This window comes from Lycium barbarum, chromosome 4 (genome assembly GCF_019175385.1).
Source record: "Lycium barbarum isolate Lr01 chromosome 4, ASM1917538v2, whole genome shotgun sequence".
NCBI classification, from domain to species: Eukaryota; Viridiplantae; Streptophyta; class Magnoliopsida; order Solanales; family Solanaceae; genus Lycium; species Lycium barbarum.
Window position 1 is genome coordinate 4875674 of NC_083340.1, and position 21611 is coordinate 4897284.

The 21611-nt window shown below is 32.1% G+C and overlaps 1 protein-coding gene across 1 annotated transcript; it reads left to right on the forward strand.

Annotated features, from left to right (window-relative positions):
* The first annotated feature begins 15723 nt into the window (after positions 1 to 15723).
* On the forward strand, positions 15724 to 17047 carry LOC132637096 (protein LURP-one-related 11-like). Its single transcript, XM_060354243.1, has 3 exons — positions 15724 to 16005; positions 16445 to 16675; positions 16904 to 17047. Exons 1-3 carry the CDS (start codon positions 15724 to 15726, stop codon positions 17036 to 17038), a joined length of 648 nt encoding a protein of 215 aa, XP_060210226.1. The 3' UTR covers positions 17039 to 17047.
* Positions 17048 to 21611: the final 4564 nt, after the last annotated feature.

Here is a 21611-nt window from a genome sequence, read left to right on the forward strand (position 1 = left end):
CGATTATGTTTTTAATAAAAAAAAAAATTATTGATTTTTTTAATTTTTAAAGCATGATTAACTCAAATAAATATTTTAACACATGCAATAATTGAATGTGTTATATATGCGAACAGAAATAAAAAATAAAATATAAGTTAAATAAACGTTACACATTAACTGAGTAAATGTTAAATTACATACTAACTATTAAACGGTACAAGACATGTTATATATTCTTGGAAGAGTACATAAGGAAACAACGATCGTACAACTTAAGAAAAAACATAAAAACTAACAAGCAACAACAATTACTGATTTCTGTCGGGGCAACGATTCTTTTTATGACCTGTTTGCTTGCACGTACTACACTTCATTCCTCCTTCTAGTTGTAGTCCGCGCTCCTGAACCCGAAGTAAGTTTTGTTTGAAAAAACTTAGTGTTTGACTGTAAGGTTGTTATTTTAGTCAACTTTATATGTCGAGAAAATTAGTCAGCTTTATTTTCAAAAATTGAAACCACAGAATTGAAATTGACATTCACAGCTACATTACCCCGGGATTTTTACGTTGAAATCTATTGCGTATCATCATCTTATAAGTACATAACACTGAAAATCTCAAGCCAATTTGGGGGAAAATTGAAATTGAATGAGATAAAAGGTGTTTTTTCAAAAATCGGCTCGGCCAAACCGCCTTATGGCGTTTGTCTGCGTAGATCTCGAAAAAATACGCAAGTTAAAAAAAACGCGTAAAACGGACGTCCGAGCGCAAAGTTATGATCATCTAAAGTTTGACCACTTTACAACTAGTTTTTAAACAAAACTTACTTCGGTCACCTTTTCAACCCCTAAAATGATGATCCGAACGTCTACGTATCCTTGATGTATTGGGCCTACATTATTGTACGCAGAAAAAAATATCAGGTTCTAGATAAAATATTGACGTTTCGGAGTCTTGACACACGACTAATCGTTGATCAAAGTATGAAAAAAACACTTCGGGCATTTTGGTTCCGGACTCCTATTTTGTAAAACGCTGGGAAAAAAATGCTAATTGTATAACGTGGACTGATCCACGTTATACAATTAATTTTTTTTTTCGTTGACTTGGTGTGTCAGATGAAAAAAAAAATTGGGGTATATCGTGGATCAGCCCACAATATACCCCTTTAGGTATATAAATTTTTTGTCATTCCGTTTTGGTAAATACCGTATATTTTTATACCCTTTAAGCTCCGGACTCGTTATACTGATTAAGCTGGACGAAATCCAAAAGTACAGTCATTTTCACTGATCTGATTGCATTGTCTATGTTGATTTGATGAGAAGTATCTAATTTCAACACTTTTCTATTGAAAAGACTGAATTGTAAATAATCAAGCATGCCCTAAATGAAATTGATTAATCTCATAAGAAATTTACTAGAATGGTCCTCATATCATATTCAATGATTGTTTCTGATTGCATCCTTCTGGTTGATTTACCCGTCATCACTTAAATTTTGTGCCTATCTTTAAAAGTAGTACAAACACAACATTTTAAAAAATTACTCTTTCCGATAGTGTTCAGGTTTAATATTTGCTTATATTATCCAATCTTTGAGATAAAACGTTAAACTACACTCACAAATAATAGATACCGTAGTCAATTTGCTCAAATAAATTTTGCAGACAAGTCCAAATGGTCTATAAACAGAGTAGAAAAAGAACTTGTTTTCATAGAGTTTCAACTAAATTGCAACTCTCATCACATGGTAGAGACAAGAAGACGACAATGATAAGCAATTGCAAGCACACCAACACCATGTACTATTCTTGGAAAGACGTCAAAATCGTCGGGCACACAATGCATGTGTATAGAAGACAAAGTTTGGCCGGCCACTTGCTTGTTTTTTAGGCTTCTTATGTCCCTACAAATCCCCCACCATGCTTAAGATATCATGAGAATTGTCATCCATACAATCATAGGTATTCATTCCGTATTCGGTATCACTATTCAACTGATTTAAATTTGTACAGACATTTATTTATTATCATTTATTATCAGTGCTCAAATTGAAACCTCAAGTTAAAGGTGGAGAGATCACGAACATGCTACATAGTTTTTTAATCCTTTCAATAAGGGCATCATACTATCAGGAGCGGAATTAGAAGTGGACGTATAACGTTAGTCTAAATCTTGTAGTTGGTATTAGAAAATAACTAAATATTCACAAAAATTTAACTTCAAAATCCAATTACTAACATGACAAAGCCAGTAATTCAAATAAGGGGATTCGAAAATAAAATTCCTTACGCGAACGAGATTCAACAACTTATATATGCAAAAAGAATTATGTTTGCGCTTTTTACCTAGTATGATTTTTCGACAAAAGGGATTCGATTAAACCCACTTGTCCCCCTCTGCCTCCATTCCTACTTAAACACTATTTCCTCCGGATGAAAAAGAGTGTCCACTTAGCCATTTGCACACCCCTTAAAAAAATACTAACTCCTAAACAAAAATATGTAATTTGACTAAACAAACTGCCCCTAATTAAATAAGCATTGGGATTTGATCACATAACACTTAATAGGGGAAAATCTAAAAAAATAAGATTAATTCTTTCTAGATTTGTTAAGTGCACACTCTTTTTTACTCAAGCAAAAAAAACTAAGTGGACACTCTTTTTAATCCGGAGGGAGTAACATTTAATGTCACTATCATAGAATTTAATTAAAACTCATAAACCTCTGCCCACCAAATCCTTACTCCAACAAGTTGTTGTTTAGTATAGTAACACCCTTTCATGGTCGCCTCAAGCTTTCTGAACTTTTTCAGACAAATTAGTACTAGTTGGACTTGAATGTTTCACTTTTTAGTGCGTGTGAAAATGAGTAGGAAGTCAAAATATGATGTGAATTCTAATGATGTTCACAAGAATCATAAGAGAGACAAAAGTACTCGGCGATACAAATTTCAATATTCTAATGATGCTTTCTCCATCGGAGGAAGTTACCTTGGTACGTAGTTACAACTTGCCAATTACAGCAATTAAAACCTTGAAAAGAAGATCAGAATATTTTTTATACACAATAATTGACTGATAATAGAAGCGTTGAAACCCCAGCTGTTCACTAAATCAAAGATTGACTTAAGAGTCGTAATTGAGCAAGTTGTGCTAAATTTGGAGGGTTAAAACGAAGGTCATTGGCACTTATGCCCTAATTTTCGGGTGGTGTTCCATTTTTGCTCCTCGTAGCAAATACTTTATCATTTCAATTTATGTGAATTTATTTTCTCATTATTCCGAGCAAAAAAGAATGACCATTTTTTTTATATTTGGAAACAATTTACTTTTATGCAATAATTTATAGTCACACAAAATATATGTGATTCATTTAACACCATAAGTTTAAAAATCTTCTATTCTTTCTTAACTTTCGTGCCTGGTCAAATAGGTTTACATAAATTGACACGACTTTTGCATAAGTTCAACTGCTAAAGGACAAAAATTAAAAAGCATCCCACCTGAAGGCAAGTCGTGCAATTTCTCCTTAAATGAACTAGCTCAGTAAATGGACCATTGTCCAGCCCCTTCTCAAAAGTTAGTTTGGTGAAATGGGCCGGAGTGAAATGACTAAACAATGAGTTCTAGCTCAATCCCGTTCGTTCAACTCTTATCAAGTTTTAATTTCTTTATTTATTTCTTATAATTTGTTTAATTAATAAGCTGAACTAATTAAAAAAATTGTATGTTATTTATAATCAAATAAAAAAATATTAAAATATTTTGATAATTTTTCATTGGTCAATTTGAGCTACATACTTATTAATTAGCCCAAATCAACTGAATGTTAGATGGACTGAATTTCCACCAATCAAGATGTTGAGTTAATAAATGTGCGAATTTTTAATCCCCCAAACTTGGACGGTTTGGACGAGTCATATTTTTATGGGTTAACTTTGCCACTTTTAGACTGACTTAACAAATGCGATTAATTGGTAAATCCGTTCTTGTATATTTCAGGAATTCTTTTATCCTTTTCTTTTTTATACTTTATTTTTTTCCTTTTTTGTTCAATCACATGTCTCTCGATCTACATTCTACACTACCTTATATTACAAAATCTGACGATTCAAAAGAGTCGCAATACATTCCAAACCCACTACTTGTTTCAAGAAAACCAAAATTATGAAAGGAAAATCCAATTAACAAAAGTATTAATGCATGTGACCATACTCTATAATAGAAGTCATGCAACCTGAGACTTACATTGACCCTGGAGAACTTGTTTGTGTATTTGAAAACAGAAAAAGAAAAAAAAAATATCTATAACAAAATCCTTAGGTAATGCCAAACGACAATAAAACACATCATGCTTTTAGTGTTTTTTTTTTTTTTAATAATAAAAGGGCCAGGTATTTAATAGGATGGGGTTATGCTGATCCCTAAAACCAGCTCTTCGAATTGGCAAAAGCATGAAGAAGGGGACGTATATATATGGACCTTCAAATAATTTTTGATAGTGAGTGAAGATTCCCTTTCTTAACAAGAGTATCTAATTATGTGAACCTAAAGAGCTAGGGATATTACATTTTATTTATTGGAGAAAAAGAAACAAAAATTTCCAATATTGCTATTTTATCATGAGGACCAGTCAGCAACATAACCTATCTCCACATTTTGTTTAAACAAAAGATTTTTTTTTTCTCTTTTTTATTCCGAGAAGGCAAGAACAATGAAAAATGAAATTTTTTGCCCCCAAGCAACCCCCCCCCCCCCCCCCCCCCCCAAAAAAAAAAAGAATATAGCAACTCTTAGGGAAATTTAAAACTTTTTTGTCTAGTTTAAAAGTTCCACGTAGCGAAGCCAGAAATTTCGCTAAGGATATTCAAGATTTAATACGCAATACTATATTTTATATACACAATATATATTTTCGACAAATTATGGATGTTCGACTGACCACCCTTAGTCTATGTAGCTACACCAATGGCTTTATACCTAAGAATCCTTTACACAATATTTATCTAGTGTATTCTTTTAAAAATATATTGGCATTTAATTCATATTCATCCAAAAACGAGGTAGTCAAAAAGGAAAAAAGATAAAGAGACAGAAAAAGAGGAGAGTATAATTCATATTTAATTCCAATATCATGTTTAACATGACAGTGCTGTATATATTAATGATAATGTATACAAGTGTGGAGAGGATATATAAGAATACTGAATACAGCATCATCAAATATGTAGCTTTATACGTATATAAGATATGATTCCAAGTATAAATCATGATTTCTTGATTGAGTGGTTTAGCCGACTCTTTAACTTTTTTTTTTTTTCATGAAAGATCAGTCTCATCCCTTCACATATAGTTTCCTTGACATGTTTAGCTCATAATATATTTGCTTTGGCAATGAAAGTTAAGTGCTATTGGTTTTTTTTTTTCACGTCAAATATGCTAAGTTCACTATATGTTAGTAATATTTAATTGCCACGAACTAGTATAAACTGTTTCAAAATGCTTATGGATTTAATTTAATCTAAAATTTAAGTTTTACTATAGATGGTCAAGAAATACTATGCACACTTATAGGTTCTTAGGCTAAGCTTCTTGAAAATAGAAATGCTTAATTATATACTTTCATAATTTATATAGAATGTACGATAGATATTTAATTTCTTTCCGCTGTGTACATTATGTTGTTACTCACTACTTGAGAATTAAGGTATTTGACTTGACATATAGAGAGTATATATAGTTGTATCATGTATGTATTATAAATGGTTGACATTAGAAGGTTGAACCGGTTCAACTTGATCGCATAAAGTAAGTAATACAAGTTTTTATTTTCGTAATCCAACACATCTTTTTAGAGGGTCATTTGCACTTTTATCCTATTTTGTGCTGGTCTTTAATTTTTGTCTGCTTAGAGAGCATTAGTTACGCATCATAATATCCGCAAGTTATGCCCGCGATCTTAAAGAAGTTGACCGCTAGGTCTAAGTTCGATTTTGAAGGGCAAAAATTAAAGACCACCCCATTTGAAGGGAAAACCATGCAATTATTTGCTTTTTAGACTTTACTAGTTACTACAATGCTACATCTTATATAACAAAAGTCCAATAAGAAATCAGAAAGTTTGACAAGACAAAAATTCAAATCGAATCAGACTAGCATATAGTCGCTTTGATATGAACATCCCAGCTCATGCTACTAATGAGTAATTTTGGTCAGAGTTTCCCGCAAGTTTATGGGATTTATTTTATTTTTAGACATTATACGCGCAAATTAGACCTTAATTTTTTTAAATCAGGATAAAAATTCATACTAGCATGTTCTACTAGGAAACACATAAAGCTAGCTTTTAAAAAGATTGATGTTATTATACTAAAAGAAGAGGTAGACTAGAACGTCGTCAGTTTATGTAATATTATAAAGATGAGTACCATATAATTGTGATTTTTTTAAATTAATGCTCTAATTTTCATTTGCATCTACTGAAAGTAAAGTTGCCAAATGTCAACTATTAAGTTAGTTAATTACAAGCACAAGGAAACACTTTATCATGAGTTCATGACCAATCTAGCTTAGCTAATAGCAAAACATAATAATTATACTGCTAATTGAACTTTCTGTCCATCATTTTTAAGAGATTAAAATAATTTAATTACAAATGATGACAAGGTGACAAAACAAAACACAAGTACATGAACAAATGCATATATGTTTCTTGTTCTTAACTCTTAAGACATGAAAGCTCTTAAGTCAAAAAACTACTGCAAAAATTTTCATGTGAACAAAAAACAAATGCTGTATGTAGCTACTTAATATGTAAAAGTAAACTAAGGGCCTGTTTGGAAAGCCACCCAGGTAATTGGAATTAGTTGTAATTGGGTGTAATTACACAGTTTGGCCTGTTTGTTTGACCAGGTAATTACACAGTTAGGTGAGAACTGGGTGTAATTGAGAGGGTGTAATTACACCCTCCAATACTCAAGTGGGGGCTGAGAATTGGGTGTAATTACACCTTGTAATTACAGGGTTACCTTTTAGTTTATTTCTTTTTAATTTCTTTTCTTTTTTAATTTATTTTTTATTTCTATTATTTAATTTATTTTTTATTTTATTTTAATTTCTTCTCTTTTCTGATTTATTTTTTATTTCTATTATTTAATTTATTTATTATTTTTACTTTTTAATTATTTTTATTTTTTAAAATATATTTTTATTTTTATAGTCTTTATATTTCATTTCGTTTCTTCTCATTCCCAACCTTTGCTTCTTGTAGTTCCATGTAATTGCTCGTTTTTTTTTTTATTTTTTTTTTATTTTATTCATTTAGCATAACCGTGTTCATATTCTAATTTTTGAAACTACATCTATTAATATTAGAAAGAATGAGTCATTAACAAACTTGGCATATAATAAGTGATGTTATCAAAGTAGAATTTCGTTATGAATGAGGTTATAGACTTATATTTTCCCTTTCTTTTGAATTATAGGAGTATTTACTTATGTTACGTTGAAACTTACTTATGTAACATTGGAATTTGACATAACAGTATTATGTTAAAAAAAAAAAAAATGGATTTTGAATTTGGGTTATATTTTCGATTTTAAAAATATTTGCTTTAGTGCTATTGACTTGTTATTTTGCATTGCATGCTGTTTATTTTCACTTGCAGTTGATAGAATTTTGTCAAACATTTGAATAATGTTATGACATTATATTTATAAATATTCTTTTTTTGTCAAACATCCAATCCCATGATGTCCTCACAAAAAAGGTATGCTTTTAAGTTTTATAATCAATTAAAATTAAAATATTATTAATTTAAAGTTATATATCAATTATTTTTTACAATATTAGTTACAAATATATGATTATTAATTGACATATTTTCAAGAAACAATATATTATTAAATAGCTAATTTAATATCATTTATAAAGGCTCATATTTTTTAAATATTAATTTTAAATTTTTTATAATCAAAAGTTATTTTTAAATTAAACTAACTGTGTAATTACACTTGTGCAACCAAACAACACGCTTGTAATTATATTATAATTACATTATGACAAACAAACAGGTTATTATAATTACAATACTGTGTAATTACTAGGCTGTGTAATTACTAGGGTAGTAATTACACCAATTCCAATTACCAGGTGGCTTTTCAAACAGGCTCTAAAAGTATCTTTCTTTGTTCTCATCTGGTATGCGGTATTCGCATTGGAGCATGAATAAATCGAAATTCGAGCCCGTGTAGGGTCCATTTGGGGCCAGCGCTCCCACCAAAGGATAATGTTATACTTAATTTGAGAAGGAAAAAAAAAGGTGTCTCCAAAAAAAAAAAAAAAAGTGTCTCCTACTTACACTAACAAATGGGGCCAATCATTAATGACAAAACGAGATGTTTTTAACGTGATGATTACTACTTTCTTTTCATTTTCGATTTAGGACACTCTTTGAGAACCTATAAATTTTGAGTAATAATTTGGTGTAATCCATAAAAAAGAAAATGACGTATTCTTAACATCAATGTATGGTTATGGTTAGTCTAATATGTGTTGGCAATCTTTTTTATCCGCCTCTATTTACGGCTGCTAGCCAATATACATATATTATATATGTGCCGCTAGTCAATATATATATATATATATATATATATATATATATATATATATATATATATATATATTATACATCTGCCAACTATTTTTGAGGGCTGACGACTATTTAAGTTAATTTTTCTTCTAATTTTATATGAACATTAAACATGTAATGACCTTCTAGAGTTAAGAGAACACAATTTTATCGAATATTGGAATAGAAGAGTCCAAATTTAAATGAAGTATATATAGTGATGATTCATGTAACCGGCTCTAAGTAGTTTGAGATTGAAATTGTAATAGTAGTTGTAGTTTATTTTCTTATGCTTCTTGCCTATTTCGTTAACTTCTTCAAGATTTGGTTGTATAGTATAGTGATTATATTATGATACACAAACTATTTACCCGAAATTGCCCCATCAAAATTAATTAAGGTTCCTACCCACACGGAACTAAATATTTACCCGCATACCCATGATTAATTGTGGCGTGAATTGCGGCTCAAATTGAATTAATTTCCTTCTCTTAGTTGGCTCCATTCTTTAGGAGTTAATCTCTAATATCCTTTTCCTTTTTGGTTAGTTATATTCTTCTTGTTTGTCTCTTTCTATATTTTTGTGTTTTTTTCCTTTTAAGATAAAAATAACATATAAAAAAAATAACCAATTAATTTTAAATTATTAAGAATATAAAAAATGAAATAATTAGACTACACCAAAAACAACATAAGAAAAATACTAAAGTCACTAGCTTATTTATTAAAACCTAAATTACTAGAAAATATATTTTTAATTTCTTTTCACTTTTGCAAATGAAAATAAAATTTATATTAAAAATATGGATCTATTTTTTAATATTTTTTTATAAAATTTAACTTGAAAAAAATGATATAATAATTAAAATATTTTCAAAATTAAGCTTAAACTATATTTGTTATATTTTTATAAAAACAATTAACTTGAAAAAAATGATATAATAATTAAAATATTCTGAAATTTAAGCTTATACTATATTTGTTATAGTTTTATAAAAAAAATTATCTTGAGAGAATGTACATGTCCTTTATGATACCATGCCAGTATATGTATACAATGTTGGTGTCATAGAGGACATAGAAGGTTTTTTTTTTTTTAAAAAAAAAAAAAATTAAGAAATGAGTTTGTGTTTTTCTTGAAGAATTAATCAAGTCCTTTATGATACTCTGTTAGTATATGAACGTGCCACGTGAGTATCATAGACCGAAAAGTGTTTTCTTTTGAAGGAATGAACAAGTCATTTATGATACTATGTCAGTATATGATATATATCATGTTAGTATCACAGTGGAATGGGTGTTTTTCTTGAAGGAATAAACTGTCAGTCTCTATGATACCCTGACAGTATATGAATATACTGTCAGGGTATCATAGAGGAAGGACCAAGGAGTGTTTTTTCCAAAGAAGTGAACCAGTCCTCTATGATACCCTGACAGTATATGAATATACCGTGTGGGTATCATAGAGGACCGAGGATATATATATATATATATATTAAGAAATGAACCAGCCCTCTATGATACCCTGATAGTCTATGAATATACCGTGTGGGTATCATAGAGGACCGAGGATTTTTTTTTTTTAAGAAATGAACCAGTCCTCTACGATACCCTGACAGTATATGAATATACTATGTGGGTATCATAGAGGACCGATGAGTTTTTTTTTTTTTTTTGAAGAAATAAACCAGTCCTCTATGAAACCCTGACAGTATATGAATATACCATGTGGGTATCATAGAGGACCAAGGAGTGGTCTTTTTTTTTTTAAAAAAAGAAATGAATCGGTCGTCAGTATATAAATATATCGTGTGGGCGTCATAGAGGATTGTACAGTGTTGGAATGAATCTGCTATCTACGATTCCTTGTTAGTATGTGATATACCAGGTTGGTGTCACAGAGAACTCAATGTGTTCTTGAAGGAATGGACTGTCAGTCCTGTATGATACCATGTCAGTATATGATGTACTATGTCGGTATCATTGAAGATTGAGTAGTAATTTTTGAAGGAATGATCCAACGTTCTATGATACTTTATCCGTATATAATATATACCATCTAGGTATCATAGAGGACTGAGTGTTTTATTGAAGGAATGAACTGACAGTCCCTTATCTTACCGTGTTAGTATATGGTATATACCACATGGGTATCATAGTATACTCCAATAGTATACTTCAATTGCTATTGATTTGGTATCCGATATGCTAAAATATGTTATTTTTTGAGATATAGAAAAAAAATTATACGTATCAGTCATCCTTCTTATTGATATAAAAAACAAAAATAAAAAATAAAGGAGCCAAAAGATAGAATTAGAATTTGAAAAAAAAAACAGGAACAAAAGAAAAAAATAATTTGAAAAAATGAAATTAAAAAAAGAGGAAAAATAAATAAAAATCACCGGAAATAAAAAAAGAATAATAAATAGAACTAACAAAAAAGGTGAATGAAATTAGATTTTGGAGATAAAAAACAAAACGAAAAGAAATAGATGAAATTAAAAAAAAATAAAGGAGCAAGAATTAAATATGAAATCAAATTATGGTGAAAAAATAAATAAAAATATTATGATTTGGTAAAGAAATAAATGAACAAAAAAGGGGAAAAAGAAAAAAATCAAAAAAAGAAGAAGAAAAGAAGTAGAGAAATAAAAAAGAAAAGTAGAAAAATGAGACAATTACCTACAAAAGCTACAACGGGTAGGAAGGGTAAATAGTTTTGGGTTATGAAAGTAAAGGGGGGCATGAAAGGTAATTATTTTGTGTGTAGTGACATTGGTGTTCTCCCCCAATATTCTTTACCAAAAAAAAAAAAAAAAACTAGGACTATATATTTATGGGCCTAGTTATCGGGTTTTTGTATGAATATGGCTGAGTCCATAATACGGAGCAAGTAACACTTAACCTAGGCCCATATCTGGTGTAAGTCTGTCATGGGCTTGATTTCAATTTTGGTTCAATTTTCAAGTCCAATTTTAGATGGGCAATTCGCAGGAATGTCCTTATTATGGGGTGGTCTTTAATTTTTGACCATTAAATTGGTGGTCTTTAATTTCTACCCTTCGTTAGAATCCCTTAGTTTCGGGTTCGAACCCCCGCTCAGTCAAAAATTAAAAAAAAAAAATTCGCAAGGCAGAGTTTGAATTCGAAAGGAAGGTAGAGCTTTGCATGCTTCAGGCAAAGTTTCAAACTTTACCTTAAGGTAGGGTTTTGGGAAAAACTCTGCCTTAAGGTAGAATTTTGCCTTCAAAATTTGGTCTTAAGACACAATTTTATTTTCAGGCAAAATTCTGCCTTCGAATCCAAACCTCAGCCTTGCGAAATTCCTTCTTCTTTTTTACTGAGCTGGGGCTTGAACCCAGAACCTCGGGATATTAGACGAAGGCCAAAAATTAAAGACCACCAATTTGAGGGAAAAAATTAAAGACCACCCCAAAAGAAGGGCAATCCGAGCAAAAAATGATTTTAAATGGTGTAAATGAGCCGGTTGGGCCATATTTGGAGGTCAAATTATATTAAGTTAATAAATATGTGGATTAAATGTTACTTGGGTTGAATCAAACAATCGAACGGATTGCCCTTCATATGGACCAGTCTTTAATTTTTGCCCCAACTTCTCATTTAATGAAAATTTATGGATCAAAGTATCTTTATTCGCTGGTCTATTGAAACACCTTGTAGCTTCGGGCTAAGGTTTGACTCGTAAGATGATAATATAATGAAACCAATATGACGGTTATAGGAAGTGTTTTGAAAACTAATCAAGTCATAAGAAACGTCTTTGGGCAAAGCAAAGTTGGAAGCCACTAGTACTATTCACCATGTACTAACGCTTTCAGCAGGTTTTACATACTAGTACTATTCACCATGTACTAACGTCCCTTTTTCCCGGAGCCTGCACTTCACGGTACAGATACCGGTTTTCAGGAGCATACACCTGCGCAGTAGGATCGCCTCAGTTATCAGCTTATTGGTGAGCCCCACTTCTCTCGGGGTTCAACATGGAGTCTGCACTAGTATTCAGTTTATGGTAGTCTAGGGCCATGTCCTAGTAGTTAGTATTCAGACATGTTTTAGAGGTTTCATAGACAGATGTTAGTTCACGGAGTCAATTATGCTTTTACGTTTGCAGACTATTACGTTTTCATGATTTTTCATGCTATGAGATTACTTCAAGACTTTATTCCACAATTATGTTTTCATGATTCATTTAAATTGTATCATATAGATTATGTTGTTTTGATGCCCATGTTGACAAGCAAGCCATAAGGTTCGCTCGGACACATGAAAGCAAGGCCCGAGTGCCCTGTTACGCCCAGGCCATGTATTTGATTTTAAAATAATATAAAGGTCCAACCCACCCACCCCACCCCCTCCCCCGACACCATTGATGGACTTTTGCTTTAAAAAAAAAAAAAAATCTCTACAAATCACTCTGCGTGTGTATAAAAGTGAGTGAAAATAAAAGATTTACTCCCTCTAAATTGCTTTTTTGAATTACGATGTGTAAATCATGCTTATCATGAAATGTGATTTGAAAATCGCCTCTTTGGATGCGTTTTTGAAATTTGTAAATTATCTGTGGCTTCTCAAATGCGATTTCTAAATCAATTTCTACCTCACCTTATAAATTGTGCTTGCCGCTTCTCCAATGCAATTTTAAGATCACGCTTCTCAAATGTGATTGTTAAATCGTGCTTCTCTACTGTGATAATTAATCGCGCTTCTCTAATGTGATTTGTAAATCGCGCTTCTCAAATGCAATTTGTAATTGTGCTTTTGAAATGCAATTTCTAAATCGCGCTTCTAAAATGTGATTTCTAAATCGCGCTTCTGAAATGTGATTGTATTACTAATTATTTTATATTTTTTTAAAACTATTTAAATAATTATATCTATTACTTTAGGATAAAACTAGTATTCTATTAACACATAAAGGTTCCTGAAAGACGAAGTAGTTGCACTTACAACCCCATCTGGAAATATATTTTCCTAAGAGACATTATGTAAAAAGAGAAAATAGAAAACTTAGCTAAATGAATAGCTAGTTAATATACTTATATATTCCTGTTACTTTCAGCCATGCGGGTCGGTATTTTCCCATGCACAACACCATTTGTAGGACTAAATATGAACATAATCCTACCTTATTATATTGGAGATTCTCAGACTCTTGTATGTAAACGTTGAAAATATAAAGAAAAAAACTTGGAATAATTTGATATCCTACCAGTTTATGTGAAGGTAAAAAACTTGATGCACTTCATCAAAATATTCTTTCTCATTCCTAGATTCTATTTGGATACGTATGAGAAAGCTCCCTTCAAGTTATTGACTTTTAAATCTTTTTCTTTGTTTCTGTTTTCCGTTTTCCTTCTCAAGTGTGTATTATATTGCACTAATACATATCTTTTTTTTCCCCTCTGACGGCAGTACTCAAATCAGTTTGCACGACGTAGCTCGATTATTTCATCAGATATTTATTAGCTTTGCTTTTACAAATATCATTTAACTCTTTGTCCACAAAAACTTAGGCTAATGAAAAGAAATTATCTAATGCTTTTTGTCTATACAACAATCTCGTATATAGCAATAATGAATTCAATTTATATATATTGTTGGTGTTATAAAAAAAAAAGTATTACACCATCATTTACCTAATGTAGCAGGAGGACATGACAGTAACAAAAGGATGATCCCTTATGCGTTTCATTTTTTCCTTGAGGGAAAAAATATTTTTATCATAGCGAACCTCTCCTAATTTTGATCCAGATGTCTATGAAAAACCTCTACAAGTCGTCCATTTAATATGGATTCAACGTAATCTCTCACGCAGATTGTAGGGTAGCATGTCTTATTTGAAGATTACATCCTCCATTTAAGGAGGTTTATTTGCAAATATTATTTATATTATAATCTTATAGCTAGTAAAAGTTTTATTTTGATGATGGCTATAACTTTAAAATATAAAGGGTCATCATCCTTTGAGTTTTTTTAAGTCTTCCATATCATTCTTTTTCGATTGAAATTGGGATTTTGGCACATTTATTCTACTACTACTAAACTAATCACAAACCATGCAAGGCAAAGCTAAGGGTGTCAATTAAATCAAACATTCCTATATTCGCAATACGCATACACCTTCCACTCTTTAATATTGTTGACTCAATACTTTGTTAAAAATGTATTTAATTTGAAAAAAGTTCTCTTAAACTTATTTAGTGCAACATTATTTAGTCCAAACTGAAACTTTAACACCATACTAGCTAGGGAGAACACCGACACTTAAATTTCATAGTACAATATTTGAACAGAATTTACTTTTCAACCACTAGTTGGCATCATTGCCTCGTTGAGTACTAACGATTATTTCGTAAGTGAATTCTTTAGCAAAATGAAATTCTGCATTATCTAAAAGTAATAAATACAAGGTGCAGTTTACTACATTATCCTTATAGCAATATATATTAACAAGAACTACTTTTTTAATGTTAAATGTATAGTTGGAAATAATTGTCAAGCTTGAATCCCTCAAGTGACAAATATTGTTGGACAATTTTTTTAAGCTAAAGCAATAGTTAAAAAGAAACGGGGTATTTAACTTTAATTTTCTAGTTAGACGTGACATTTATTATTGAGGAGGTGCTTGGCATCCTAGGCAAATCCCACATCAGTAAAAAATATGGAAGTTGCTGAGTATATATGGGATCCTAGTGATGCGTACTAAAGGCGTCTGTGTTTAAGTCAAGGCCCAAAACGAACATATCGCTAGTGGGTTGGGCTGGGCAAAACTCAGCCAGGACATTGAATTTCTAAGGGGGATGTATGTGGCTAGCAAACATCAGCTAGCTAGGATACTGAGTTCTAAGGGGGAAGTATGTGGCTGATCCCTAGGCAAATCCATTAGGCTGTTACGCTTTACAGTAAAACATAAAACTTTTACTTGCTGCTTTAATCTAAAATCGTCCTCGAGTGGAACAATTTGACCTTATAACGAGGAGTATGTATATGTACAGCTTGAAGATTCCTATATAACGCTTATTAGAACTCCAACACTAAAGAAAGGAATTTGTTCTTACCGCTGTTTGGATCTTAGTACTTGCATGGATCTTATTCTTTTGGAAGTATATATATACACCTTTCTAGTGTCGTCTTCTTCTTCTTCTTCTTCTTCTTCTATTAATTCCTCTAACTCTTATGTGAGCCCAAGGAGAGAAATATTCACTTTGTGGATGAAATCTCTGGTCTACCATGGAAATGGATGCACTGTTTATGACTCAAAAGGCCAAATTGTTTATCGAATTGACAACTACAACATAAAACGTAGCAAAGAAGTCCATCTCATGGATTCCAATGGCAGAGTGCTCTTTTCTATTCGAAATAGGGTAACATAGGTTGGCCCCTCACGTGGGACTGATTCTTTTTTACTAGCCGAGCACGTAAAAACTATTTTATTATAACCCGAACACGTGAAACTTCTTCCTGATAATTGTTGGCGACAAGAATTATTCAGGACGTTGTCTGCTTTGATACCAATACAAAAAAAATAAAAAATTAGAACAATTTATGTCGCCAAACAGTAAAAGCCGTCGCTAATTCTTTTTGCTAACGGATTAGCGATGAATTACCAAATAATCTTGTTAGCTACGAGCTATATTATATTAGCGACGAATTTCGTAACTAATTTTTTTTTTTTAAGTGTACATATTAAACTGTGTGACCACTTTATCTAAAAATTTAAATTGTTAAGAAATTACATTTTTATTTATTTAATTATATCTTCAACGTTCGGTACTAACATATTTTCTTGTTTTTTCTCCTCAGAAAGTTCCAGTTTTTGGACATTGGGATGGTTATAAATGGAGTTATGATGAAGTGACTAGTAAGGAGCTACCATGGTTTCAAGTGAAGAAAATTCACAAAGTCCGTAGAGGAGATAATATGAGCTATTATAATGTTATATTGGGATGTAATTCTGAAGCTAGTAGCTATAACATTATCCTTGGCACAACATCAATTAAGATTGTGAACCAAACAGGCAAACTTGTTGCAGAGGTTAGTCACTACCCTTTTGACATAATTAATCTATCGGATTACCTAAAAGATAATTATATGTAAACGTTCATAGAAAAGTTGGATTAGTAATCTGAAAACAAGACAGATTACATGTTACGACTAGTTGTATAAGATACACTAATCGTGTTGAAAAAAGCATACATTGTCGGTGTTTATAAGTTATTATTTTTCCTCTAATAGTGTTTGTGACTTTGTGTTTATTATCAGGTAAAACAAAAACAAGCAAGTTCAGGAGTACTCTTTGGAAATGATGTATTAACACTGGTGGTGGAACCTCATGTTGATCACTCATTAGTTATGGCTCTTGTCACTGTTTGTGGTCTCATCCATCACAGAATCTGATTATTAGTATTAAAAGTAATAAGTTTAATTTCTTTCTACTCGCTTTTTCTCTGTAATAATTGTAATCTCTATCTTCTCCCTTTGTTCTTGAAAACAGGAAAAAGAGATCTTAATTATAGTTTGTACCTTGAGGAATGAGTTGTTTAGATGTAATCGTGTGATATGAATATTGAAGTGTAAAATTCTGTTATAACCATGTTCGATCTTATTATATGCATTAATCGTAGTTCATGCTCATGAAAAAAAAAATCCAGTGAAAGCGGACATATCAATTGAAACAAAATCTTAATGATGTGATAGATCATTACCATTTTACAGACATTCTCTAGGCCTTACTCCACTTTATGGAGTCCCCAACTTTTAAGATAGCGAATCCTATTTAACTAATTAAACCATCAACCTTCGGATCAACTTACTGCCACTTCCATTATTTCATCTGATACCTACTTCAGTTGTGCTTCCTAAATGTAATTTAGATCATGCTTTTGAAATGTAATTGTATTACCAATAATTGCTTTTTTGCTTTCGGATAAAACTAATATTCTACTGACACATAAAGGTTCTTGAAAGAAGAACTAGCTTATATACAACCCAATTTGAAAATATGAAAAGACAGAAAATAGAAAACTTAGCTAACTAAAGTATCACCTCAGGCTACAGCTATTCATAGCCGTCACACCAATATTAATTCTCTTCGATTTCGTGTGTAACTACATATGTGAAAAGCATCACTGTTTTAATATACTTATTCCTTTTGCTTTCAGCCGTGTGGTTCTTTTTTTTCTTCTTCTTTCATGCACACAATACTAGGGCTGCATATCAATCAGTTTGGTTCGGGTTTCAAAGTTATCGGTTCAACTTATTGGTTATCGGTTTGTAGACATGTTAAACCGTTAAGATATCGGTTAATATGTTATTGGTTAATCGGTTGTTGTTTGTTATCGGCTTGGTTATTGGTTTAACCGTTAAGATTTCACACAAAAAGTTTTCAAGAACAAAGAACCCATGCACGGTTTTGAACGAAAGACAAATACAAAAAAATAGAAACAAGAGTGAGAATTGAAAGCAATGTAGAAGATGTAAAAGAGAGATGTAGAAGAGATCCACTTCTTTTCTTTACAAGGTAAAGCAAAAGACCATGAAAACTTGGAAGTTTTAACATTAAAGCTAAATTTTGAAAATAAACTTTATAAGTTAGTAGTACCTGTTTGCGGTTGTCAAAGAAGAGGCAAGAAAAGCACTCAAGCAGAACCAGAAAGTGATGAAATGCAAAACATAAAACCCCTTTGCTAATTTAGTACCCTTTTTTCTTACAAGCAATGTTTACTAGTCAAGTGAAATTGCCGCTTGAGACTTGAGAGTCTGTTTATGAAGTGGAAATCAAGTAACCCTAAATCTAGTCAAGGTACTTTGTATATAAAAAGGTAGAATTGAAATTAAATAAATGGTTATCGGGTTATCAGTTCACCCGTTAACAAAAATGGCCAAAACCGTGACCCGACCCAATAAGCCAATAACCACAGGGCACCACCCAATACCCGAACCAGTAATTCATTAACCCAATAATCGATTCGGGTTATTAATTTAACCGTTAATATACACAGCCCTACACAATACCGTTGTAGGAATAAATATGAACATAATCCAACCTTAATGGAGTATGACATTCGATGTAAACGTTGAAAAGATAAATAAAACACAATAAAAAAATGTTGGAATAATTTGATACCCCACAAGTTTATGTGAAAGTGAAAGACTTAAATACACTTCACCAAAATATTCTTCGACATTCCTAGATTTTATTTGGATATGTATAAGAGAAAGCTCCCTTAAATTAGCATAGTTAGATTAGCTTAGTTAGTTAGAACATGATTAGTTGGTTACTTATTGTATTAAATGCCAGCTGTGGCATTTCTGTAATTTAGGAGATATGCAGTTAGTTAGTTAGTTGGATATAGTTTCTCTCTCCTCTACACGAGTATATATACTTTGTTTCCATGAAATCAATTGCAGTTTGCATTTGCACAAACTCATTCTTCTCTCTATCAAAAACAAAATTAGTAGCTTTCACTCTCTCTCTCATTTCCCTCTTTCAGTTCAAGCTTTGAAAGCTTCATCAATGGAAGTTATGGAGTAAATGTCACAATCCTTTACTTCAACATGGTATCAGAGCCTTGTCTCTTCATCGATTAAACTCCGATTGTAAGAAATTACTTCAATATCAATCTTTCATCTTCTTTGTTGTCAAACCCTAGATTTTCCCTAAATTTTATTCGAACGAAATTCGAATCAATTTTCATCTGGACTGTTGATTTCTAGTAAAGATAGTTATTCCTAGTTGAATTGTGATTGTTGCTGTTGTTTCCAGTTGAATTACGTTGTCGATTTAGGTTGAGTTACATTCGTTCCCTTTTAATCTCTGTTGCAGTTTCAAGTTTGCGTTAGTAATCTCTATTGCAGTTGCGAGTTTGTGTTGGTGGTTATTGATTGCAATCTCCGTTGTGATTGTTGTTTGGTGATTGTTGGGTGTTTTGCTCTAAATCAATTGGAAATCGAATTGCGATCTGAGTTGAATAAGTGAAGACCATGACTGAAAATCGAGATAACTTGAATGCAACAATGGGGAACCAATCCACATCGACTTAGAGAGGAACCCTAGATTCAACCAATCCGTTGTACATGCACCCAGTAGGAAGTGCTGGTTCCACCTTAATTTCATTAAAATTTGACGGAACATGTTACAGATCATGCAGGAGGGGTGTACTCCAAGCATTACCAGTAAAGAACAAAACTGGTTTTTATCAATGGAAAGTATAAGAAACCAGATCTCGATTCAGAAAATTATGCGCAATGGGAAAGGTATGATGATATGGTGACTTCGTGGATGCTAAACTCCTTGTCACCAGATCTGATGGATAGTCTTCAATATATGAACAATGCCAAAGAGCTATAGGAAAAGCTTGAGGACAGGTATGATCAAACAAATGGTGCGAAATTGTACCAATTACAGAGAGAGATCAATGAGTTAAATCAAGGAACACTTAACATCACTAGTTATTACACCAAGATGAGGAAACTGTGGGACGAGATGAGTACTTTGGATGCAAACTCTCAATGTAGTTGTCTGTGTACTTGTGGAGGAAAGGCTAACATGCATAAAACTGACAAGACAGGAAATTGATTCAATTCTTGATGGGACTGAATGAAGTCTACACTGTAGTAAGAAGCAACATCTTGATGATGAAGCCATTACCTAGCATGGCACATGCCTTCTCCATTCTGGTGCAAGAAGAAAAACAAAGAGAAGTCAAGCCTCATTATAGGATGGCATTAGAGTCTACATCACTGAACGCAAGTGGTCAAGGAAGCACTTTACTGAGTGCAAATGAACAAGAGGAAATAATTTTAGAACAAACTACAATCAACATTACAACCAACAGAAAAACTCTAGAAGAAAGTATGTGAACAACAATAGATCAAATTTCCCTCATAACAATACACTGCAAGAAGGGTGGACATACAAAGGACAAATGCTACAGGCTTCATGGATTCCCTCAAGACTTCAAATTCACTAAAGGAAAGAATATGGTGAATGCAAATAATGCACATGGAGAGATATTCACTAACACACAGTCTATGAATCATAATTTTGAGCAAAGGGCACAACATCTCCCCAAAGAGCAGTATAGTCAGTTGATATCACTACTAGAAAGCCTGTAGTGTGGAAATGGAAATGGAGATGCAACATGACTGGAGGAGCTGTCAACCTAGCAGGTATTCTTGCTTGTTACTCTTCCATTACTGAAATTAGTGAACTTTCTTGTAAATGCATCAAACTATATGTTGATTCATGGATAATAAACTCAGGAGCCTCACATCATATGAACTACAACAAAACCTTACTGACCAATACCAAAATATTACCTTATCCTTTCTTAGTGACTTTGCCAAGTGGATATAACGTTAAAGTAACTGAAATTGGTGATGTTACCCTTAGTTCAGCACTGACTCTATACAAAGTGTTGTTGTACCTAGTTTCAAATTTAATTTGATTCTGTATATTGTTTAGCTTCACAACTTAGAGGTATAGTCATTTTCAAGACTCTTTCATGGGCCCTTCACTGAAGAGCCCTCTGGAGATTGGTAGAGCAAGGAATGGATTATATTTCTTGTGTCCAAGATACCACAGCTGTTCTATGGGTAACTGTGACTCTCACCTCTCAAATTCAAATGTCAATAATGTTGTTGTTGATAGGAATGACTCTAGTTCTTTGTTTTCTCATCCAAATGTGACTGCACCACCATCTCAAACTCCATTTGTACAAAACTCTCATTCAGCAAATAAAAGAGTCAGTCCTACACAGAGTTTTCATTCAAGTAATAAAAGAGTCATTCCTGCTATGAATTCTTTTTTGTCTTCTGTATCTCATGGAAATGATGCGAATCACGTATGGCATAATAGGCTGGGACATGTACCCTTTGTGAAAATGAGGACCATCTCTTCAATACCCATCAACTTTGCACCAAAACAACTTTTTACTTGTCCTATCTGCCCCCTGGCAAGATATACCAG